This window comes from Lonchura striata, chromosome 5 (assembly GCF_050655825.1).
Source record: "Lonchura striata isolate lonStrDom1 chromosome 5, ASM5065582v1, whole genome shotgun sequence".
Classification (NCBI taxonomy): Eukaryota; Metazoa; Chordata; class Aves; order Passeriformes; family Estrildidae; genus Lonchura; species Lonchura striata.
In genome coordinates this window covers 72,287,739-72,312,286 of record NC_140707.1, presented here as the reverse complement: position 1 = coordinate 72,312,286, position 24,548 = coordinate 72,287,739, and the positions used below count along the sequence as shown (strand labels likewise).

Genomic DNA, 24,548 nt, shown 5'->3' with positions numbered 1-24,548 from the left:
TGTCTGCAGAACATCATCTTCAAATTGCTGCCATTATAAAACACCTCACAGATCTTTCCTGGCTGTTTCCAAGACAAATTAAAATACTACACCCATTTCCAGGCTCCCTTGCAGATAACCAGCTATCCAAGTTCTCCTTATCTTTAATTCTTTTTTTAAAAACATGCTCCTTTCCTGTTTGATACAGCTGGTTCTTCCACTTAACCTTTTTTTTATGCTTTGCCCATTATTTTTCACTCTGACGTCACAATTTATCTAAACTGACACCAATGTCTTTTCCTGTAAAAGTTTATTTGTGTACAAAACAAATCAGTTTTGAAAAAGTCCATAATACATCACAAAACTTAGGCATGTAAAAAAAACCACACTTGGCTTCCCATGGGTTCACTGCCTTTTTTTTAGTGCCACAGAAATTCAGAGTCCTTGAAGTTTGCTGAAAATACCAAAGAAAAACAGTATTTAAGTTTTTTTTTAAATAGTTCATAATCCTCATAATGTTCTTAATTTCTTTATCTAAGAAAGATTTTATAATTATTTAAATTATTTAAAGACCTAAAGTATCTAATGGTGTGATATTTTTTATATTGAAGTAGAAGTTAAATAGGCTGACCCATTCCCTGAGAAGGTTTCTTCAACAAGAAGACTTATGCTTCTCTTAATGGGTTATACCATCATTATTTTAAACAGGTAAATTTTCATCCATTTTAAGCCTTTTGATACATTTTAATACTTTTTTTGGTGTTGCAACTGGCTTTTTTCCAGTCAGGGGAATGAACAAGTGCAGATTTAAAAATACAAGAAATCAAAGCCTGAAAGTGGCTTCTGGGCTTGATGATTATCACAAAATGAAGCAAAAATTGTTCCTAAATTTAATTAATGTAACAACCATCATCCCCAGAAATAAATCTGCTTCCCAATTAGGTCTCTATCATTGAAAATCAGGCAGTGCAGTCACCTCCTTTTACCTTTGGACTGTGCTTCCCATCACTGCTATTTGTAATTTCTAAATTTATTGCTTTAGTTCTGGGCATTTGGATTTGTTACACTGCCTAAGTATGAAGTGTAAGTTAAGCTGCTGGAACATTCAAATATTACACATTTTCTGTGTTTTTTATCTTATTTTTATGATAATCAGAAACTCAGCACAAAAGAAAAACCTATTTACCTGTCTTCAACTGTCTTGTTGGAGGGGTAAAACACCTTGAAGGAAAATCCACTTCTGGGAAACGAACCCTATGAAGGAAAAGAGGGAAAAAATCCACGTTTGTGTGAGGCAAATGCCAGTTCAGGGAGTGAGGAAGGTGGGATGGGAGTGCTGGGGGCTCTTACAGGGTTGATGCAGAGGCAGTCGCTGCTGGTGACAGTGAAGGGGTCGTGTTTGTCAGCAGTGACCAGCAGGTCTGGCAGGGGATAAACCCGCAGGGAATAATCGTAGGCCCAGAACACGGGGCTGACGTACAGCGGCAGCGGGCTCAGGTGCCCCTGGGATAAAATGGTCTTCACAAACTGCAACAACGACAGAAAAAAAAACACAAAACAAAACCCACAAACACTTGGTTTGAAGCATTTATCTCCTGGGATAAAGTGGTCTTCACAAACTGCAACAAAAAAACCAAGAAAACAAAACAAAACCCACAGACACTTGGTTTGAAGCATTTATCCCCTGAGGTAAAATGGTCTTCACAAACTGCAACAAAAAAACCCCACTGATGCCTTGTGAAACCTGACCTACAGCAGAGGCTGGATGGAGTTCCAGAATAAATCAGGGATTTATTAAAGGATCTCCTCCATGGATCCACCTTGGGCAGCACCAGAGCCCAGCCAGGGCTGCACCCAAATGACCCAAAATGGTCCCAAAATGCACGAGCGCTCCCGGGGGCTCTCCCTGGGATCAGTTCTGCTCCATTGGCACCTTGGAGTTCATTGTCCCATTCCAGCTTCAGCCCAGGCAGTCCCACCCTGCTTGTTTTTCTCTCTCCAGCCCACGGGGTTTGTGCTCCTGGGCTGAGGTTTGGATCATTTGTCCTTGGTGCCCAGCTGGAGCAGGAATTGTTTTGTGTCCCTGCTCTGTGCACAGAGCTCAGCATCCCCGATCTGGAGCCCAGACCCACATACTGAAGCAGCTCAGAATGTGAAAATAGAAAAGCTAAACCTGAGGCATCACCATAAACACTTGGTTTTAACCATTTGAAGCATTTCACCCCTAGGATAAAATGGTCTTTACAAACTGCAAAAAATCCCCCACGTTTGCTGCAAGCTCAGTTCATCCTGCATGTGTCAGTGTGTGTTAATAAAGCTTTTTAAACCTGGAAATGTTTGGGGTTTTTTGTATCTCATTCCTTCTGATTATTAATGATTCCTAGAGTAAAGCAGTGACTCTCCTCCAGCACTGAGCTGCTCTTTCCTTTCTTCACTTTTGGGGCTTTTAATACTCAAAGGCTTTTTTAAGGCACATCAGCCAGGATTTGAAGATGTCACAATTATTTCATCAGATTCCCCAGGAGAATCTACTTACCTGCTCCTCCAGCCCAGAAAGTACCAACACTGCCACAATTCCCATTTTTTGGTTTTTATTTTCCTTACTGCTTTCCAGTTAACCACATGACCCACACTAAAAAAGTCTTCCCTGAACTGAATGAATAATTTGATTCCCAGATGATTTTCCTTTCTTTGTGACAAAATTTCTCTCTCTATTGTTTTTTCACACTGATGGCTGAATTAAAATAGGCAAAAAGGCTGAGGAAAAGTGGAGTATGCAAAAAACAACCTGCAGAAAGTGCTGCAATTCTACATTTCCTTCCTGGGAAGCCCTGGATGAGGACAGGGAAGTGTCAGGAATGCAAATGTGCCCACAAAACCAAAGTACCTCATTGTTCACAGAGCCACTGAGCTAAAACAACTTTCTGAGGCAAGCAAGCACAAAAACTCCTGTAAAATAAATAAAACCAGACTCCATCCATCACTGCAACGAGCCAGGACTACCTGGACTGTTCTCATCCAATTATTTCAGTAAATCCCATCAGCTCCTGCTGTGGATTCATTATGTGGAACCACAACTCAGAGCACACTGCTGATGTGTGAGAAGCAGAATTTCAATTTCGAGTGAGGAGACAAAGCAAGCAGATGAATTTTGGAGGAAGTGACTTGCTGCTTTACTGCAAATGGCACTGGGTAACAGATGAAATCTTTAAAAAATGGTAATTTGCATTGAAATTTGCCTTTAGGAATTAGTGTTTCTTGGCAGGACATTGATGGGCAGCTCCAGTGTGACAAAATTACTCAATCCCACCTTAAAGTATCATGGTTTGAGTTATTTTGCTGTCAAAATGTAAAGAAAAATAAGAATACTAAATGTATAAATTCTTCTTACAACCCCTCTGTGTTACTCATGAAATGTGCCACAAGAATGAAGATCAGAGCCCCCAAAATCCAGCCCTGCTGATCCATAAAATCAAAAATCTTGGCAAAAAGTGGTGAACTCCACTCACTCACATGGTTGGGAATGTCCATGGTGCTGTTTGGGAAACGGACACAGTTCCTACACATTTTGTTGACCAAATCTTCCCGAAAAATAATGATTTCTTGGGTGCAGTATTGAACCCTGAGTGGGAAAGAGCAGTGAAATTAATTAAGGTTAACCTAAAAATAAAGAAGATTCATTAGAAAGTTGATCTCCCTCTAATACAGACAATTGAATGAAAATAATACTTTCCCTTACGATGCTTTTGAGCAGGATTCTTATATTCAATATCATGTTTTTTTAGCACTACTTCCTTTCTTCACTGATTTTTTAAGTCTTGCTGTATTTAAAACTTTTCACAATTCATGCAAGTGAAGAATTCTATTAATCTGAAAATTTTAAGGCAATTTTTCCCCAAAATCTGTAGGCTTTGAAAATTATATTTGCACATAATTTCGTTTTTAAAAAATATTTTAAAAAATTAGCAGTTGCATGGTTACCTGCAGGGATTTGTGGTGAAAACTGAAAATGGCACCAGCTGTCTGAATTCCTGAGTGATATTTTCAGCCAGGGGGGGTCTAAAATAAATAGCAGAGATCTCAACAAAGACTCTTACCATCTTTAACTCAAATTTCACTCGAAATTCCAAGATGTGAGGAAGTGAAGCAAACTGACCTTGGTAAAATAGAACCAGGCCCAGGATCTTCGGGACCAGGGACAAACACAAATCGACTACTGCAAAAAAAAAAAAAAAGAAGTTTAACAAATCTCGTTTATATAAACTGATCTTTAAAACTGGGTCTGATGTTCTGAATTCAGAGAGCAGGAGCCAGGAAAGTATCCCAGGGAGAGATCTTGGCTCCCTCATTAGCAGTTTCCATGCCAAGCTATTTTAGATAAAATCAAACTCACCCTGCTCCCAAACAAACCTGCAGGCCTGTTACAAAACCAGCTTTTTATCAGATCACAGCTGGCTCACAAGACAGAGAAAACAGGGTAACCCTCAGCTTCTTCAAGTAATTAAAGGCTTCACAAAATAAACAGATCTCCCCTTGCTCTGTACCTTTTATGGATGCTGGGATATTCACATATAATATCTGCCAGAGCCTTCAAAGAACCTGGAGTGAGGGAAAAACAGGACACAACCCCTGGTTAGAAATGAACACACCTTGGGTGAATCCCCCCTCTGCTGCAGTGCACTTTAAAAAAAAGGTTTATTTTCTGCTCTCTTCATCTGTTTGCCATCATTATTTTAATTCAGTGCACATGTCTGGCTGTTTACAAAGCCCTTCCTACCTTTCAGGGACTGGATTTGATTTTTGCCATATGGTGCAGATGAAAAATTTCCACAGAAGAAAAAGCAGGTGGGAGGTGCAGAGGAATAACCTGGGGAAAGAGAGGATCTGTGAGGGTATCCATTGACTCCAGCACTCAGGCCACTCCAGGAAAAGCAGGAACTGAAACAGCCCTTCAAGCTCTGCTGCTATTAATACACCTGACTGATTTTCTTCAGCCAGGCTGTTTTTAGCTCAAAAAGGTGATGGCAATGTACAAATGTCACTTTGAGGGAGCCCTCTGGCATTTACAGGCTGAGTTCCAGCAGTGTTTGTGTGCATCCAACTCCAGATCCAGTCAGAGAATTATACCAAGTGCAATTATCATAAATAATGCCATTTTAAAATGTATTATTGCCTTCAAGAGGAAAGCAGCAAGCAAGCAGCACTGAATTGCTATTAACCTCCCTGATCATTCCAATTTAAGGGCTCTCCCAACATCCAATTCCCCCTTTGGCATTATAAAGCAACAATAACTGGAATTGCCTGAGCAGTTTGAGGATCTGATGAGCGCTCACAACCTCACCCATTAACTGCTTCAAAGCAAAGGGGGGGAAAAAAGAAACCTGATTCCCATCCCTGAAATAAAAATAGAAACAGCTACTCAGGCATTCATCTCACATCCCAGTTACTCTCCATTTTCCTGACACACAGAATCACACTTGGATTTACTTCACTGGTTTTCAAAGGGGCTGGTAAATAGAACAGAATTGCTTATCCCAGAGAAATGGCTCATCAATATTTTTCCTTGCTCTCCCCCACAGCTGCTCATTTAGTTTATAATTAAGAAGGTTATCACTTGCCTATTAAAGTCTCAAAATAGCAAATGCAAGGTCTGCATCTCTGCCAGGTGAGCTCAGCACACAAACCTCACTGGCCAAGGTCCCTTTCTGCCCTCAGCACCTGCAAGCCTGGGTCAAGCCCAGCTTGCCCACAGGATTTGCCAGCTCTGACCCAGACACTGAACTGGTTTTGTAGCTTCTGCATGACTCTGCTCATTTCTGTCCAGTTCCCTTTTGGTGAGGAGCAATTTCCCACCCTGAATTCTGGCTGTTTTTAAACCAGGCACTCTCTCACACTTCCATTCTGCCTGAGGCAGGAGGGACAAGCTGTTCCCAAACTGCTGCAATACAAAGGAGCAATTCATAAATGCTTGTTTTTCCCAGTGCTGGCCACATTGCTGATCCCAGAATCCTGGAATGAGCTGGGTTGGAAGGGACCTTAAAGCTCATCCCATTCCACCTCCCTGCCATGGCAGGGACACCTTCCACTGTCCCAGGCTGCTCCAAGCCCCAATGTCCAGCCTGGCCTTGGGCACTGCCAGGGATCCAGGGGCAGCCACAGCTGCTCTGGGAATTCCATCCCAGCCCCTCCCCTGATGATGATCAGATCTGATGATGAATCATCATCATCATCAGATCCTCAAACTGCTCAGGCAATTCCAGTTTCTGTTGCTTTGCCAGGAATTCCTTCCCAATATCCCATCTGGCAGTGGGTAGCAATGTTCATCTCTCTGAACTAAGGAATTAGTCTTTAAGCTAAGCCCAGGAAGAACGTTCAGGAGCCAGGGAAACTTTCTTATCACAGCCCAGAAAATGGCTACTGGTCAAAACACTGTTTGTACTAAAAATTTATAGAAGAAATCATGCAAACAAGGTTTAGAGTGAAAGCAATTCTCACCTACCCGAAAACATCATGTGAAGTTTTTCCAGCACCTCTGCTTGGTCCAGCCACACATCAGACACAAACACAAACATGGCATCTTCATTCTCTTCCTCCAGCTGCTTCAGCTTTGCAGAAGCCTTTACTGAGGATGAGGAAGGCCCTCCAAAGAAGTTTATATTCCCATAGAAGGCTCTGCATCATTAAAATGTTCCAGTTATGATCCCAGAATGGTTTGGGTTCAAAGGGACCTTCAAGCTCATCCTATTCCAGCCCCTACCATGGGCAGGGACACCTTCCACTGTCCCAGGGATCCATTCTCTCAGCAACAAGGAATTTATTATTCCCATGGAACAGTTACCTGGCTTTGCATTTGAGAAGGGTTTACATCCCAATTTCCATTAGTATGCAGAACCCACAGGCCTTTGGAAGGGTTTTTCTGCCAACACTACAGTGCCTGTAAGTCCCAGAATTGCTTCCTTAAAATGATATTTATTTTAAAGCATTTGGGGAGGAGGAAGAATAACATACTTGAATGTCAGAGAAATTACAAAACAACAATGATCTTACTTAGAAACCCATAGGAAAACATGGAGTGAGGCTGCCAAAAGTCACTTTTGTACCTCGTGGTAGCAGAAGGCTCAGTGGGCGGAAATCCAAAAGCGTTCACATGAAAAACTTCATCTTCATACCACCCTAGGAGGTTTTGGAAGAGCAAAATAACCCTTCAGTTTTTCTACCAGCATCATGTCCCAGACATTAGTCAGAGAGCTGGCAGCCGTGCTGCACTGCCAGCCCCAGCCTCCATCAATCCCTCTCTTGTGGCAGCTCCACAGAACCAGAGCACCCAAGCATCTGGGTGGGAAAAGGGCTGAGCAAGAAAACAACTTTTTTTTTAAACCTCAGCCACTTCTGTGAATGGATTTGCTGCACAGCCACGTGAACAACCCCCTCAAGCCACTGAGGGGGAATGCAGGGGAACAGGAATGATTTTGCTGGCCCTGTCCTGGAAGGGTCCCCATGCGAGTGCTCCTTGTCTCAAACCCCACTGTTGAGAACAGAAGGAACAGGATGATATTTATTTATCCACACTCTCATTTCTGTTCCCAGCTTTTTCTTACAAGCATAAAACACACCAGGAAACAGACTGAGACCATGGATCTTGCACAGAGGAACATTCCACATACAGAAATAGCCCTTTTTTTTTTGCTAAAACAAGGCTCCAAAACTGCAAGCTCTTACATCATCCTAATGAGAAGCCTCATTAAAAAGCTTTGCCAGCACAGAGCAGCATTTTCAGATCATTAAATCACTCCTTTGGTTATTCCAGGCTGTCTTTCTAATCCAGCCATAACTTCTCCAAGCATGCTGGGGCCAATCCTCAAAGCTGCTCCAGACCCTCACATGCCCCAAGACCCCCAAATTCCCTCTCTATGCCTCCAGAGTCCACGAGGTCCCAGCAAAAGCTGAAGGCCAAAAATCTCAGTCCCAGACTCACTGATGGTCACCAAAATGAGACTTCTCTGCTCAGTCACATCTGGCAGCTACAGCTTGAACAGAATAATTTATTACAAACCAAAAAATAAACCCAGTCTGCTTTACCTTCTGCCAGAACAAAGGAGGACTCAGTGTATAATCCACTGTGGAACTGGTGCAGGAAGGTTAAGGAATGTATTTTTCTCAGATTCAAAGTAGGATTTTGAACCAAAATTTGCTTTCCAGCTGGTGTAATAGATTTGGACAGCACTGAAAGTTCACAGGCTGCCTGAATAAACTGGAAATTCCCTGGTATCTGAGCAGGTAAGTCCAGAGAAATCCCAGGAATGGGAACAGGCTCTGCTTCCATGGGGAGGGAAAGTGGCCATGTCCAAGGGAAAGACAGGAGCTGCAGCAGCCAAGGAATTGAAAACAAAGGAGAAAGACAGAGCTGCAGCTCTCAATATGTAGTTTTAATGGTCAGCATTGATTTACTGTTCAATTTAAAATCCTGCAGGTCTACAGGAAATTCCTCCAGCTCTTCCATCACAGCAAAAGGATATTGCTTTACTAAGGTCTAGCTGGACCACTCCTGTGGGGTCTTCTAGGAAAAATTTCCCCTACAAAACAGGATTCATTAATAAAGCAAAATATACCAAACACACAAATGCTTCAATCAGAAGCATCTATCAGTCAGCATTTAGAAATTATTTGGCTGGGTTTAATGTTTTAAGCTGGCAAGAACTGAAAATAATGTCATTTATAGTAAATGTATCTCAGCAGCTTCCCTGGGAGCTGCTGCAGTTGGGATTGCTGGTGCTCCCCTCCCTAAAACCACAGTCCAGGACATTGGCAAGTCCAAGCTCAGCCACTGGAAGCTCCAGCCTCTCTCTTGAGAGGGACATGCCAAAAAATCCTAACTGCTTCTGACATAAAAATTTTATAGTGGGAAGATAAAGAAAGACATTTTCCACACACATTGGCACTGAATGCTTGTGGGGAAGTCTCTTAGAATGAGTCAGGTGTGAGATATTTCAGTTTTCTCATTTTTAATGTATTATAGCACTGAAGGAGCAGTGATCAGAGACTCCACAACAAAAAGGAACTCACCTCCTTGAGCTGAGTGATCATCCCAAGCACAATCACTTCTTCCACTTTAGCTGGATTGCCCAAGAGAGTTTCAACTGTCTTTAGCTGGGATCAAAGGCAAAGAATCCAATCAGAATCAAATCAAATTCTCCAAACTCAAACTCTCTTGCTTGCTTTTTCCCAAGCAAGACAAAGCCCCACAGGCCATGGCTGTACATGAACACAGATGAGCCAGAGGATACAGGCTCATTACCAAAATCAGAGCCTTATTTCTCAATGTGGCTTAGGAGAAGATTCCCAATAGTGGCTGCTAGCACAAAGAACTGCTGTGATTATCTGGATTAAAACTGGAAAGAACTCCATTTTTTTACCTGGAATTTGCTCTTGCCATCATCAGGATGAGCATCAACTGGTGAAGGAGTGAAGAGCTCATGTCTGTGAGTCCTCTGCACAAACCAGAATTGAAGTGATTCAGTTTAAAAATAAATGAGCACTGCCAAAAAGCCACTTTGTTTCAAGCACTATGCAAAACACTTCAGAAAGTTCTTACTCTCCTTCATCCAGCAACTTTTAATAATTCAGTCCTTTTGACAAGAATTTACTTCCAAGAAACAGATGATGGATAATAAAACTAAGCCTAAACCAAGTGTCATGAAAGCATCCGTAAGGCTGCTAAAAGAAGTTATTTGTGACAAGCTGGGAGGCAGAGAGTTTATGAGGCACAGAGCATGATGTATTTTTGGAAGGAGAAGTGGGATCCATCCCTGTGGACTCCTGACCTGCTGGAGGATGGAGTAGCGCTCCCGGAACAGCTCTGCCTTGTCCCTGGCAGTCCCAAATAAACTCGGCCTAGGCAGGTCAGTCATGGACAGGCTGCAAGGAAACAACACAATCACCACTTAGAAAAGGGATACTCCCCACATAAAAATGATTTCTTGATCTAAAAGGTTTGTGAGGCTGAAAAAGCTGCACCATGATTTAGGTAGATTCCAGCTCAGGATCCTGTGTTTCTGCATTTCTGCATCCATTTCATTCCCCTCTAACTCACAGGCCTTGAGATTTATCCTTCCACCCAAAGAGATCTCCGCAGAAATCCATTTCTAAAAAAGCAGTTATGCCTTTAAGCAGTTGTGAACAAAAGCATTATTCCTCCAGTTTCTCACCAGCTGCTCCTAATTTTTCTTTTTTACCATTTGGAGCACTCCTTAGAAACCCCCCCAGGGCTTCAGGGAGCTGCAAGATACAGACTAAGAAATAAATACAGGCAACTGAGAGATGAAATTTATTAAGAAAAATAAATTTAAACAGCCCAATGTGAGAAAAAAAATAACCCCAAACTACCTTTAGTGATGTATGTCCTTAGCCTTACTGTCTTTTTTATTCATTAGGTGGCATATAAACTTGGTTTATGGTCTTAAACATTTATTACTTTTCTCACTCAGGCTTCAGCTGAAGAGACCCAAGAAGGAAAGATTAAAACCAGACTTATCCTATAGAAATAGAGGCTTTGTTCTTAAAACAGGAAGTGCTTGAAACTTAAAATATGGGGGACTTACGGCAGAAACTTCTTTCTTTCTGAATTATAAATATAACGTGGAATGTCAAAGGCTCCAATAATGTTGAAAACGTTTTCTCTGAAATAAGAACAGTTACAGCATTAAGTGAATGTCAACTTCCAGCCAAAACCATTCTGTGATTCCATGAAGTGCATGAAACAAACTAACAAATATGTTGGCTAAAGTGACATTTGTTTTGTTCCCCATCTTCTCTTTCTATTTTCTAGTCTACTTTCTCCTGCATCTTGTAGTTAAATAATTTAAAAGACTTGTCCTTGTGATCTGTAGAGCTTTTCCCTTCAGGACTCTGCACTGAGAATCTGTACATATGGATTTCTCTTCATTTCTGGTGCAAAAAAAAACCCTACATTAAGTATAAAAAAGCGCCACGAAGAAAAGTCACACTCAAACCATCTGCATCATAAAGATTCCAAGGCAAGGAGCAAAGTTAAACTCAAATTTTCTCCATCCTGAGAGGCTGTGGGATGACAGGATCTAATTGACATGCCCAGCAAACCATCTCTTTTCATGCTTTGCATCACGATGGGAACACAAAAGCAAACACATCCATCAGGATCACAAAGTTCTCAGAAACTCCAGTAATTGCTCCACACTTTGCTATCACAGAAGGGAAATCAATCAGGGCTTCAAAAAACTAAATAAAAAAGCAGGAGCAGGCACCCCAGAGGAAAATTTTTCCAAAGTGCTTTCAGAAAAGAAAGGAACAAAAGCAACTTGAGATAACTTTCATGTAGAGCAAAGCAAATAAAGCATGGCCAGAAGTGTTGGTTAATATTCCACCTGCAGCACACCCAACACACAACACCAGCAGCTGAATTCCAGAATTCCAGATTCTCTTCAGGGCCCCCTGGAGGCCCAGCCATGAGAACAAACGCTCCAAGGAGCAGCCTGGTGATGCCTTGTGAAACCTGACCCAGAGCAGAGGCTGGATGGAGTCACAGAATAAAGCAGAGATTTATTAAAGGATCTCCTCCATGGATCCACCTTGGGCAGCACCAGAGCCCAGCCAGGGCTGCACCCAAATGACCCAAAATGGTCCCAAAATGCACGAGCGCTCCCGGGGCTCTCCCTGGGATCAGTTCTGCTCCATTGGCACCTTGGAGTTCATTGTCCCATTCCAGCTCCAGCCCAGGCAGTCCCACCCTGCTTGTTTTTCTCTCTCCAGCCCACGCTGTTTGTGCTCCTGGGCTGAGGTTTGGATCATTTGTCCTTGGTGCCCAGCTGGAGCAGGAATTGTTTTGTGTCCCTGCTCTGTGCACAGAGCTCAGCATCCCCTGATCTGGAGCCCAGACCCACACACTAAAGCAGCACAGAATCTGTAAAATAGAAAAGCTGAAACCTGGGGAATCACCACTTGGTTTTAACCATTTGAAGCATTTCACCCCTAGGATAAAATGGTCTTTACAAACTGCAAAAAATCCCCCACATTTGCTGCAAGCTCAGTTCATCCTTGCACGTGTCAGTGTGTGTTAATAAAGCTTTTTGAACCTGGAAATGTTTGGGGTTTTTTGTATCTCATTCCTTCTGATTATTAATGATTCCTAGAGTAAAGCAGTGACTCTTCTCCAGCACCGAGCTGCTCTTTCCTTTCTTCACTTTTGGGGCTTTTAATACTCAAAGGCTTTTTTAAGGCACATCAGCCAGGATTTGAAGATGTCACAATTATTCCAGCTTTAGCCCAGGCAGTCCCATCCTGCTTGTTTTTCTCTCTCCAGCCCACCCTGTTTGTGCTCTTGGGGCTGAGATTTGGATCATTTGTCCTTGGTGCCCACCTGGAGCAGGAATTGTTTTGTCTCCCTGCTCTGTGCACAGAGCTCAGCATCCCCTCATGTGAAGCTCAGAACTGCACACTAAAGCAGCACAGAATGTAAAAAAATACGAAAGCCAAAACCTGAGGCATCACTGGTGCAAAGGCAGCAGCAGGAAGGCAAAAGCACAGAGCAATGACTGCAGACAAGGCCTGGCATTCCTTTCCCCAGGAGGAACAAGGAAATGACAGCAGCTCCCAGAAGTTCCCATAAAATTTAATAATGTCACCCTACATGGCCTCATCCGGGGCCCGGCTGCATTCCTGGACAGCTGCTTCCACCAAGGGCTGCTCAATCATGTTGGATGACACTGCAAAGAAAAATCCCAAGGATAAAACCTGCAGCAGGGAAGGAAGCGGGTGCCCAATATTTCACTACATTAAATGGCTGAGTCCCCTTAATGGAATACACACAAATAATTCATGTTTTCTGTAATGACACACAGATGGCTCACTTAATATTGCCACCAAAAGGACAAATTCCTAGGGAAAAAAATACCCTGTGCCCACCCTGAATTCCCCAAACATGGAGAACAAGACAATTACAGTTTATGCAGAGCTGCCAAATATATCACAAATGTGTTTGGTTCCAGAACATTATCACAAGGATTGCTGCCTTAAGTATTCCAACACAATTCTGGAGATGGGCGCATTGTTGTTTTCATTTAATTGAAATTAGTTTGAAGGCCTCCCCACCCTAACAGGTAAGAATTCCTTCAAAATATTCCATCAAAATATTCCTTAAAATATTCCTTCAAAACATTCCATCTAACCCTGCCCTTTGGCAGTGGGAAGCCATTCCCTGTGTCCTGTCCCTCCATGTGTAAATAGTCTGTCTCCACTTTTTATATTTAAAATTACAGTTTCAGGTACAAAGATGTCCAGACAAACTCTTAATGACTGTCACTGAAAAATGCTACTACTCTTGGAAAAGTCAGGATATTCTGCACTGTCAACTGTTTACTTGGCACAAATGTCTTCTGCTGACAAAATAAAAGGCCAAAAAATACATTTATCTCAATCAACCCTTTACACTGCAGTGACACCTCAGTGGCTCTGCTGTAACTGCCTTGATCACATCAGAAATGCCAGGAAAACCGGCTCAAGAAAAAGAAATTGTTTACTTACAAGGCTGTTTTTCAACTGCATCGATGACATTTTCAATTATATCGTCAAGTTCTCCCTCCCTGGTGGACTGGAAAGCTTCAGTGAGATACTTCAGGGCATCCCTAATCCCAGAGGAGAAAGCACAAAAAGCAATTAATATTCCATAGTTGACACAAACTGTGCTGATTTTGGCAGGTGTGCGCATCATCACCACGTGGCTTGTGGTTAAAAAGCAGAAATAATTAGTTCTGCATAACAGCACGTGGGTTTAAAGTCAAAGAAAAAAATCACTGAGATTGAAAATATCAGGGAAAAGATGTGGAGAACCTCAGCTTCACTTAAAAAATTCCATGTTGGAAGGGAATTCTGAAGACCCTGTGGTCCAACCTTCTCCTGGAAGCAGGACTTGGGTTATGCTTTCCTGGGCCCTGTGGAGCCAAGCCTTGAGAACTTCCACTGAGGGAGATTCCAGCACTTCCCTACTCCATCAATTTCAAAGTTTAATTACTATTACAATGAAGAATTAAATGTCTCTTGCCCTGTCACTGTGCATCCTTGAGAACACTTCTCACTTTTAGGAAGACTGGGATTAAGTCCTCAGGAATCTTCCCTTCTTGAGGCTAAATAAACCCAAATCCTTCACATCCTCTCCATGCCACGTTCTCTGACCCTCTAATCACAGAATTCCAGAATGGTTTGGCTGGGAAGGGACCTCAAAGCTCATCCCATTCCAACTCCCTGCCTACAACAGGGACACCTTCCACTGTCCCAGGCTGCTCCAAGCCCCAGTGTCCAACCTGGCCTGGGACACTTCCAGGGATGCTGGGACAGCCACAGCAAATCTGGGAATTCCACCCCAGTATCTGGGAATTCTCTGGGAATTCCTTCCCAATCTCCCACCCATCCCTGCCCTCTGGCAGTGGGAGCCATTCTCTGTGTCCTGTCCCTCCATCCCTTGTCCCCAGTCCCTCTCCAGCTCTCCTGGAGCCTCTTCAGGCCCTGCCAGGGGCTCTGAGCTCTCCCTGGAGCTTCTCCTCTCCAGGGGAACATTCCCAGCTCTCCCAGCCCGGCTCCAGAGGGGCTCCAACCCTGGGAGCAGCTCCATGGCCTCTCTGGACTCGCTCCAGCAGCTCCACATCTCTCATTTTGGACTCCAAATCCGTGTGTAGCCCTGAAGCTGGGATGTCACCAGAGCAGCTTCCAGCTCTTCCTGGCCTCCAGCCCGGGACCTCAACAGCTCCCACAGGACCTGCTCCAGTTTATCAATATATTTGAAATAGAAGTTATTTTCATTCTCAATAACACAAGATTTAGAAATCTGGTTTTCCCCTCAGCCTTAGACAAGAGTCTTGCATTAAATATAAAAATTTTCTTATTAATGTCATCTGTTAGCCAACCAAAGTGGCATTTTGGTGATCAGCCTGACCTTCAAAACGTCTCAGCTCATGGAACTGTGGTGTCAGGAGTTCTGGACTTGTGCTGCTCTCTAATGAAAGTATCCTAAAGAATCACATTCCAACCACAACAGAAAGATCATTTAATGGATATTAATACACACGAGAAAGAAAGGGAAAGTAAGAGCGATGGGAAACCCAGTCTCTTATAAATCATGACACCTTCCACTGCAAGCAGGAATCCCTTTTAATTGACCTTAGCATCTCTAAATAATACATCCCATTATATTTAGAAATACACCCTTCCTGTCTTTGGAAATGCCATCCCTTCCTCTAGCAAAGAATGCTGAGCACAAGACTGGCAAGTGGAACTCAGATCCCAGAGCTGTCAGGGTCCGGGGCAGACAAAAAAACTCAACCAAACACCCGGCACCAACATCAGGGAGGGCTACAAGGGGAGACCACGGGCAGCTTTTGGTGGCACCCAGGGCCATGAGAGGGATGGGTAAAAGCGGCCTGCATCAGCAGGACAGGCGGATGGCTCTGGAGGAGCCTCCAGAGCTGGATGCGGGGCAAGGAAGAAGAGGTGGGAAAGGCAGCCCCACATCCCGAGGCGGCGGCCTGCATCAGCAGGACAGGCGGGATGGCTCTGGAGGAGCCTCCAGAGCTGGATGCGGGGCAAGGAAGAGGTGAGAAAGGCAGCCCCACATCCCGAGGCGGCGGCGCGGGGGATGCGGAGCGGCCCGGCCCCACCGCGCCCCGGCGCTGCCCGGGCCCGAGGCCCGCCCGGGGCCGGTCCGGAGCGGGGCCGGGTCCGGAGCGGGGCCGGGGCCGGAGCGGGGCCGGGCCCGGCGCTACTCACGGGCGCAGGACGAGCCCCCGCAGGCGGAACGCGGAGCTGAGGCGGCGCCGCAGCCGCTCGGGCTCCATGGCGGCGATGGCGCCAAACGCGCCCGGGCCGCCCCCTCAGGCCGGGCCGGCCCCGCCGCGGGAGGAGCCCGGCTCGGCCCCGCTCGGCCCCTGCGGGACCGGCCCGGGGCAGCGATCGTGCCCTGGGCTGGCTCTACGGGGCACCGCCGGTCCTGAGGGCGGCTCCGGGCCCCTCCTGACAGGAGACATGGAGGGGCTGGAGCGTGTCCAGGGCAGGGAATGGAGCTGGGAAGTGTGATAGATTGAGGAATGTTTTGTCCATTAAAGGGTTAAAAACAGAAAACTAAGGCTCTAAGATCAAGATGAAACTCATATGCAAACATGCTCTTGCTGAATGTCTAATTGCTCAAAAAGCCTTAAGATCCAGGAACTCAAGCATGAGGAAGACCACCCAGCCTTTATCACAGGACCACCGGGAGCAGAATACACCGCCCAGCCTTTATCACAGGACCACCGGGAGCAGAATACACCGCCCAGCCTTTATCACAGGACCACCGGGAGCAGAATACACCGCCCAGCCTTTATCACAGGACCACTGCCAAGCGAAAGGCACAGGCGCAGAGCACAGCTTGAGACACGTAAGCAGGAAACGGAACTGTATAAAAGATGAACTGAAACCTGCTGGGGTTGCGGCAGTTGCGCCCAGGGCTGTTTTTTGCTTTTGCCTTGCTTGCTGTAATTAATAAAATAACTTGATTCGATCATATTTATCCAAATGTGTGGTCAGATTTATCACAATTTGGTGCCGTGACTCGGATGGGATTGGTACAGTAGGGCACGATTACCGAGGAGGCGCCCCAGCACTGGTGGCCTTGGTGATCGGTCCCTGCCTCGCTCCCACCGACGAACCTAAATTCAAGGCATTAAAGCAAAAGGAGACCGGTCGACCCTATAGATTTTGTGCACAAAGGTCCGGACGAAGACGCAGGAAGCGTGAGTATTAAAAGGGGTCGGGATCCTGGAGTGTGACGAGTGTGGTGTATGAGAGGGGGGCTGGCAGCTCGGACTCCCCAAGTGAGCGCTGTTATGTGTATATCTCATTTATAACAGTGCGGACCCTCAGTAGTGCGGTTCTCATTGCTCTTTCCGTGTCAAACCACGACAGCCACTGACCAGGGGAAGCGAGTTTTTGCGTGGAACGATTGAAGGCACTCTAGAAGATGGGGCAGGGGAAGAGCAAGCCCTCTGTACCTGTAAAACTTCCCCCAGTTCCTGGGGACAGCCCATTGGGGTTTATGATACACAACTGGAGACATTGCCCTGGCACTGGAGATAAAGATAAGGCAAAAATGATTCATTACTGTGTAGAAGTGTGGGGAGGAAACAAATATCACGCAATGTTTATTGGCCCATATTTGGGTCCTCAGAAGATTGGATGAAGCAGGACCCGAACATGTGGGTAAACACCAAAACCCCTTTCAGTCAGGAGGAGAGTGAATATGCAAAAATATGGGTAGAAAGTCCTGGCAGTAGAGTGTTTTTATACCCCTTGAAAGAAAAAATCGCCCGTGGATAACTCCGGGGCAAGAAGAAAGGATAAAAAGAAGGAAGAAATCCCGCTAGTTCCACCCCTGTACGTACCCCCGCCAGACCCAAATGCTCCCCCACCCCCAGATATGTCCTCGGAAGAGGAGGATGAAAATCCCAAATCCTCAAAGCATGAGGGACCGATGACAAGGAGCAGAGCTAGACAGCATAACCTGTACCCATTGAGGGAAATGCCCATGGGAGGGGCACAACCAGGTATTGGGTTTATTTCGGTTCCACTCAGCTCGGGAGATGTACGAGATTTTAAGAAGGAGATGGGGAATTTGTTGGAAGATCCTCTAGGGGTTGCAGAGAGATTAGATCAATTTCTGGGTCCTAACATATACACTTGGGATGAGTTACAGTCGATCATGAACATCTTCTTTACTGCTGAGGAAAAGAATATGATCAGAAATGCGGGAATGCGAATTTGGGATGCACAACATATCCAAGGTCCACAAGCAAATGGCCCCATTTTGTGTCCAGAATTATCAAGGAAGTAATGGCAACAATAGGGATAAAATGGGACTACCATACCCCATGGCACCCTAAAAGCTCGGGAATAGTTGAAAGAATGAATGGGGAAATAAAGAAACAATTGACGAAGCTCATAATAGAAACTAAACTGTCATGGGTAAGGTGTTTACCATTAGCACTTTTGAACATAAGAACCCAACCGAGATCCGACATGGGAATTTCCCCTTTTGAAATGCTATAGGGATGCCTTATAATCTAGAAGAGCCCCAAGACCATCCAAATCTAAGGTACAAAAACATGAACACCTATATTGTTAATTTAATGAAATACAGAAATGAGCTATGGAAAAAGGGATTGATAGCTCAGAGACCTCCACTGGAAATAAGAATACATCAAATACAACCAGGAGATTGGGTATTAATAAAAACATGGAAAGAGACATCACTAACCCCTCAATGGGAAGGTCCTTATCTTGTATTGCTCACTACAGAAACTGCAGTATGAACAGCCGAGAAAGGATGGACCCATGCCAGCAGAGTTAAAGGACCAGTGGAGAAACCAGTACCCAAGTGGCAAGTGACCAGTTCTCCTGGAGATTTAAAACTGAAAATCCAATGAAAGGACTATTGATGAGTAAATACCGAATTGAGTACTTACCCAACCCATATTACACAGAAGAAGGACTGATTTGTAATAGTGATGTTAGGGTAATAGTGATGTTAGGGTAAGGTGTGGGAACCTTGACTGTAATTGCTGCCCTTTTGTTTGCTATATATGTAAAAGTATGATGGGAAAAGTGGTGGATTCATTGTAGGCGGGGAATTCCACCCAGAGGAATTTGCAGTCCTTGCTGGAAGCTCCAGCGTGAGATTACTGATTGGATTCTAAAGTGTAAAGTCTAAAGGGAAATTAGGGGTGGAATCAGAGGAACGGTGGGAAATATTTACTAAAGGAATTGAACCAAATTATTATTGTTATCATATGAACCAACCCGTCCCTTTTGTAGCCGAAATTACTGAAAGCATTTGCCGCAGACACCTGAAGGAAGTCCAGTGTAATGTTCCAGGAATTAAGGAAAATAACTGGCACTCCTATATCAACAGGCAGAGGAAGCAATATGCTCTATCTCAAATACCTCCCGAAGAATACCCCTGCTGCTGAGAAGATGGTACCCCTCGTGGCTCGAAGCAACCGAGTCGACGAGCGAGGCAGAGGAGTAAAAGATGGTGGAGGAAAGAAACCCCGAATTGGGATATCAGAGCAGTGCTCTTGGAATGGCCTCAGGAGTGGGACTAAAAAGCCTTGGTGTGATCTGCGACACCCGAATTATTTGAACAAGGGAAAGGCACTAATAAATCAGAATTACCGAACAGCCTACGCCTCCAATAATCACCACCACTTAGCCCAATATATTTTCTTTTTTCTGAGTGTGTTGTGTGCAAAGGAGGTTGCTGGTGTCGAAGGTGTAGGGGAAATACAGTATACGCACGAACCCTTTAAATGGACTTTAATTCGATGGGAAGATCAGAAAACACTTCAGACTATAATTACACCTGAAGCCCCTTCCTTTACATGCTCTCTAAGGGACATTGTACATGTTGAATTAACATTTGATCCTGGATTCTACTTCTGCCCTAGTTCAAACCCAGGGAAAGCCTATTGTAACTATCCTGGACATTATTATTGTGGCTATTGGGGTTGCGAAACCATTGCTTCAGACTGGCAGGTTGAAAAACCAGATAAATACCTAAGGGTGGGATGGGGTCCCTATGGGTGCAACCCTCCGATACGTGATTTTGCGGGGGGAATTAGTCAAAAAGGAAACTGTCACTGGATTTACATTAATGTTACACAACCTGCAGAACCAGGATGGTTCCTAGGAAAAACCTGGGGGGTAAGGATATGGGAACCCGGACCTCGGGTAGATAGTGGTGGACATATCCTTATCAGGAAAGAACGAGTACCCCCTGATCCAGAACTGGTGGGACCCAACCCAGAAGTAGGAGAACCAAATGAGGAATTGAGAAATCAATGGAATGTTACTAATGAGATTGACAATACTACAATTACTCCGCAGGGAAAAGAAAAACCAAACTATACTCAAAACGGGGTTAGAATATAGTGCTCTATGGAAAGTTATGCAAGCTAGTTATGGGATCTTAAACAAGACAAACCCAGAATTAACTAAGGAATGCTGGTTATGCTATAATATTAGACCTCCATTCTATTAAGGCATTGGGGTAACAGCAAAAGCCAGAAGAATTAATGGAACTAACCGGGCACAATGCCTCTGGAAACAGAAAAAGGAAGTGCTCCAGGGATTAACTCTCTCTCAAGTACCAGGAAAAGGGAGATGCATGGGAAATACACCAAAGCATAAGGAACATCTTTGTGGGACAATCATGTCAGTAATAAGAACGGGAAAACCACCGGCTGACTGGTTATTACCAGCTGCCAACACCAGGTGGGTATGTAAAAGTATAGGGATCACCCCGTGCCTTTCACTAAAACTGTTTAACCACACCCATGACTATTGTATTCAAGTATCTATTATACCCCAAATTACTTACCATACAAATGAATACATTTACAAACAACACACAACATCAGAACACTACTTGGAAAAAAGAGAGTCTCTTACCGCCCTAACCATAGCAACTCTCCTTACAGTAGGGGGAATAGGAGCAGGAACAGGGCTAGCTTCCTTAGTTAACCAACAGAAGGAATTTAAGGCATTAAGGATTTCGGTAAATGAAGATCTCAGCAAAATAGAACAAGCCATTGATGGTTTAGTGAAATCAGTAAGATCTCTTTCAGAAGTAGTCTTGCAAAACTGAAGAGGATTAGACTTACTGTTTTTACAACAAGGTGGGTTATGTGTAGCTCTTAAAGAGGAATGTTGTGCTTATGCAGACCATACCAGGGTAGTGATAGATACAATGGCAGAATTGAGAAAACGACTAGAACAAAGAAAAAGGGAAAGGTAGGCACAACAAAGTTGGTATAAGACTTGGTTCAATCACTCCCCTTGGTTAACTACCTTACTGTCTACCGTGGCTGGACCATTAATTTTACTAACTCTTGGCTTGACGTTTGGGCCTTGTATATTTAATAAATTGGTGGCAATAGTAAAGGGACGCTCAGAAGCTGCACACCTTACGCTTATTGGAGCCAAATATGAACAAATACCAGAAGATGAAACTGTAGAGGCATTGAAATTGGCCAGACAGGAGTTGCGAAGATTTAATGAACAAAAATGAACAAGAGGCAAAGGGGGGATGGTGATAGATTGAGGTATGTTTTGTTCATTAAAGGGTTAAAAACAAAAAACTAAGGCTCTAAGATCAAGATGAAACTCATATGCAAACATGATCTTGCTGAATGTGTAATTGCTCAACAAGCCTTAAGTTCCAGGAGCTCAAGCATGAGGAAGACCACCCAGCCTTTATCACAGGACCACCGGGAGCAGAAAGGCACAGGCGCAGAGCACGGCCTGAGAGACACGTCAGCAGGAAATGGAACTGTATAAAAGATGAACTGAAACCTGCTGGGGTTGCAGCAGTTGGTGGAGCAGGGACTCCCCTGTCGCCCAGCACTGTTTTTTGCTTTTGCCTTGCTTGCTGTAATTAATAAAACTCCTTGATTCTATCATATTTATCTAAATGTGTGGTCAAATTTATTACAGGAAGGGGCTGGAGCATCCGTGAGGGAGCTGGGAAGAGGCTGGAGAATCCCTGAGGGAGCCGGGAAGGGATTGGAGAGTTCCTGAGGGAGCTGGGAAGGGGCTGGGGAGTTCCTGAGGAGCTGGGAAGGGAATGGAGAGTTCCTGAGGAGCTGGGAAGGGGCTGGAGAGTTCCTGAGGAGCTGGGAAGGGGCTGGAGAGTTCCTGAGGAGCTGGGAAGGGGCTGGAGAGTTCCTGAGGAGCTGGGAAGGGGCTGGAGAGTTCCTGAGGGAGCTGGGAAGGGAATGGAGAGTTCCTGAGGAGCTGGGAAGGGGCTGAGCCTGGAGCCAAGGAGGCTCAGGGGGACCTTGTGGCTCTCACAGCTCCTGCCAGGAGGGGACAGCCGGGGGGTCGGGCTGTGCTCCAGGAACAGGGACAGGAGGAGAGGGAACGGCCTCAGGCTGGGCAGGGCAGGCTCAGGGTGGAATCAGCAGGAATTTCCCCATGGAAAGGGTTGTCCAGACCTGGCATAGGCTTCCAGAGCACTGGTGGAGTCCCCATCCTTGTAAGGATTTAAACACCATGTGGGTGTGGCATATGGGGACATGGGGGAGTGGCAGCCTTGGCAGACTCCACCTTCATAGAAGGCTTTTCCTACCTAAACAATTCCCTGGTTCCATAAAACACTTGCTGTGACTGACACAAGTTACCCAGCACAATTATCCACGGTATCAGTTCCTTTACAGGCATTGTAGCTCACAATATTTCTCCCTCCTCTTTCCCTGTAGGCCCAGCACAGGTTCCTCTGCATCTCCAGTACTTTAGAATCTCACTCACTTCATATTTTCTTGGCACAAAACATCCATCAAATACATCTGACCGTGATGTCAGCACAGGTCCTGTGAGCACAGGATGCTCTCCAGGGCTCTTTTTACATAATCACAGCATCCCAGAATTATTTGGATGGGAAGACACTTTAAAACTCATCTCATCCCACCCCCTGCCATGGCAGGGACACTTTCCACTGTCCCAGGTTGCTCCGAGCCTCATCCAACCTGGCCTTGGACACTCCCAGGAATCCAGGTACAGCTACAGTTCCAGGATTATGGAGTAGCTGCCTTCTCTCCAGATGGAAAACACCTGATACTTCATTCAAACACTCATCCCCATCTCTCAAAGTACAGCTTGATTCCACAGAAGGCTCACAAAGCAACTCTTGAAAGAGTTCGATCTAAAGACTGCAGGGATTTAAAGACAGAAAATGTCAGCTATTTTCTATAGCCCATTCTCAACTGCACAATTTATAATTGCTCCTCATCGGGGAGTGAGCTCATGGGTGAAGCTGCTGCTACTCTCTTCAGACAAAGAGCTGCCATCTGACAGGTCTCAGCTATTTTGGCAGGAAATATGATTCATTTTTTTGTCGCAGGCATGCAGCTAGGTGCAAATTATAAGCCAAATTCTTACATAAGTACCATCATTTGCTAAAATTACTGCTTATTCTCCTTCTAAGAAAACCTGATCCTGCCATTCATCTCCTGTCTCGCCACATGAAGGAAGGTGCACCTTGGAGAAGGGATGTGCCCCTCATCCAAAAATAATTTTCTCTAGAGCTATGACCAACCAGGGAATGTCAAGTACACTCCTACAGCATCCTGCTGGATTTGGGGGCTCTCTTAGCTTGCCTGGAGCCTCCCACCAGAGATATAAAAGTATTCCAGCATGAGCTGCAGCCTTGTGTTTCACTGAGCCATCTGCAGCTCTGCAGACCATGCCCAGATCTTTGTCTCTGTCACCTCACATGGCTTTGCTGGACATCACAGCAACTGGAGAGACCCCAGTGCTCCCGGATCAGTCAGCATGGATCTACCTGGATCCATGGAACTGTTTTGTTACACTGACAAACAGCTCATTTCCAAGTCTGCCACTGCTCCACTGGCAAAATCCCATCTCCTGAGACAGCACATTGCAGCTCTACCTGACCTCGAGATCTATAGATAGAGCTTGTCTGCTTCCCATGGCTTTTTTATCTCTTCCAAATGCTGACTTCTGCTTTTTAACCACCATCCCAATGCACCAGCAGTACCTTGCCTCATTTTAAGAGTTCAGGACAGGTGCTGATCTCTGTGTCACCACTGAGAGAATACCTGGAGCTGTGTCAGGGGAGGTTTGGGTTGGATCTCAGGGAAAGGTTCTTCCTGCAGAGGGTGCTGGGCACTGCCCAGGGAATGGGCATGGCCCCAAGGCTCCCGGAGCTCCAGGAGCTGCCAGGGATGCCCAAGGTGGGATTGTTGGGGGGTCTGGGTAGGGCCAGAAGCTGGACTGGTTGATCCCTGTGGGTCTCTTCCAATTCAGGAGAACATGTGATTAATAGTATCAGTTTATCAATGTGAATAATTAACATTTTCCCTCCTAGATCCACCACAGGAAGTGTATGTCCTACTGTCACAAGAAAATCTTGACAATTACTTTCTGGTGCCCTTTTATAAGATGCTAAAGTGCACATTTCTCCCACGTTCTACTCTACTATTTCTGAAGAGCTGTACCTGTTTTATTTTGAATTCCATTAATTCCAGCTGGACACACAGTTCAGCTGGAACTGACTCGGTTGTTGATAAAATAGAGTAAGAACTGGAACTGTCCAACTGTTTAATTAATATCTGCTACTATTTCCTAGCTGCTGCTTCTGGCAGGAGCGTGGCTTGTCTCACCTTCAGAGAGACAGGGAGTCCTGCTGTGCGTGTCTATCACAGAATGCACAGGATCATGGAATGGTTTTGGGCTGGAAGGGACATTAAAGCCTATCCCACTCCACCCCTGCCATGGCAGGGACACCTTCCGCTGTCCCAGGCTGCTCCAAGCCCTGTCCAGCCTGGCCTTGGGCACTGCCAGGGATCCAGGGGCAGCCACAGCTTCCCCGGGAATTCCATCCCAGGGCCTCCCCACCCTTACAGGGAGGAATTCCTTCCCAATCTCCCATCCATCCCTGCCCTCTGGCAGCCTGAAGCCGCTCCCCCTTGTCCATCACTCCATGCCCTTGCCCGGAG

At 45.1% G+C, this 24,548-nt stretch overlaps 2 protein-coding genes across 6 annotated transcripts in view; one reads left to right on the top strand and one right to left on the bottom strand.

The window, feature by feature from the left end:
• Nucleotides 1–272: 272 nt before the first annotated feature.
• POLE2 (DNA polymerase epsilon 2, accessory subunit) overlaps nt 273–24,548 on the bottom strand; it is a 24,655-nt gene continuing 379 nt past the window's right edge. Inside the window, exons 1-19 of one of the 5 annotated variants that reach the window (XM_021536056.3) lie at nt 15,769–15,866; nt 13,534–13,634; nt 12,641–12,716; nt 10,578–10,655; nt 9,801–9,894; nt 9,393–9,467; nt 9,043–9,126; nt 8,496–8,552; nt 8,059–8,107; nt 7,080–7,152; nt 6,479–6,651; nt 4,757–4,846; nt 4,524–4,578; nt 4,136–4,195; nt 3,961–4,038; nt 3,493–3,601; nt 1,330–1,506; nt 1,166–1,233; nt 273–433 (exon numbers count right to left, since the gene is read on the bottom strand). In XM_021536056.3, coding sequence (XP_021391731.3) covers nt 415–433; nt 1,166–1,233; nt 1,330–1,506; nt 3,493–3,601; nt 3,961–4,038; nt 4,136–4,195; nt 4,524–4,578; nt 4,757–4,846; nt 6,479–6,651; nt 7,080–7,152; nt 8,059–8,107; nt 8,496–8,552; nt 9,043–9,126; nt 9,393–9,467; nt 9,801–9,894; nt 10,578–10,655; nt 12,641–12,716; nt 13,534–13,634; nt 15,769–15,836 — 1,584 coding nt within the window. In that variant the 5' untranslated portion in view covers nt 15,837–15,866 and the 3' untranslated portion in view covers nt 273–414. Of the gene's footprint in view, nt 434–1,132; nt 1,688–3,492; nt 3,602–3,960; nt 4,039–4,135; nt 4,196–4,523; nt 4,579–4,756; nt 4,847–6,478; nt 6,652–7,079; nt 7,153–8,058; nt 8,108–8,495; nt 8,553–9,042; nt 9,127–9,392; nt 9,468–9,800; nt 9,895–10,577; nt 10,656–12,640; nt 12,717–13,533; nt 13,635–15,768; nt 15,867–24,548 lie in introns of those variants that run through there. The other 4 variants (XR_014955867.1, XM_085581064.1, XM_085581062.1 and 1 more) reach the window with 4 other exon arrangements.
• On the top strand, nt 16,635–21,493 carry LOC110473490 (uncharacterized). Its single transcript, XM_085581066.1, has 2 exons — nt 16,635–16,769; nt 18,944–21,493. Exon 2 carries the CDS (start codon nt 18,958–18,960, stop codon nt 19,960–19,962), a length of 1,005 nt encoding a protein of 334 aa, XP_085437192.1. The 5' UTR covers nt 16,635–16,769; nt 18,944–18,957; the 3' UTR covers nt 19,963–21,493.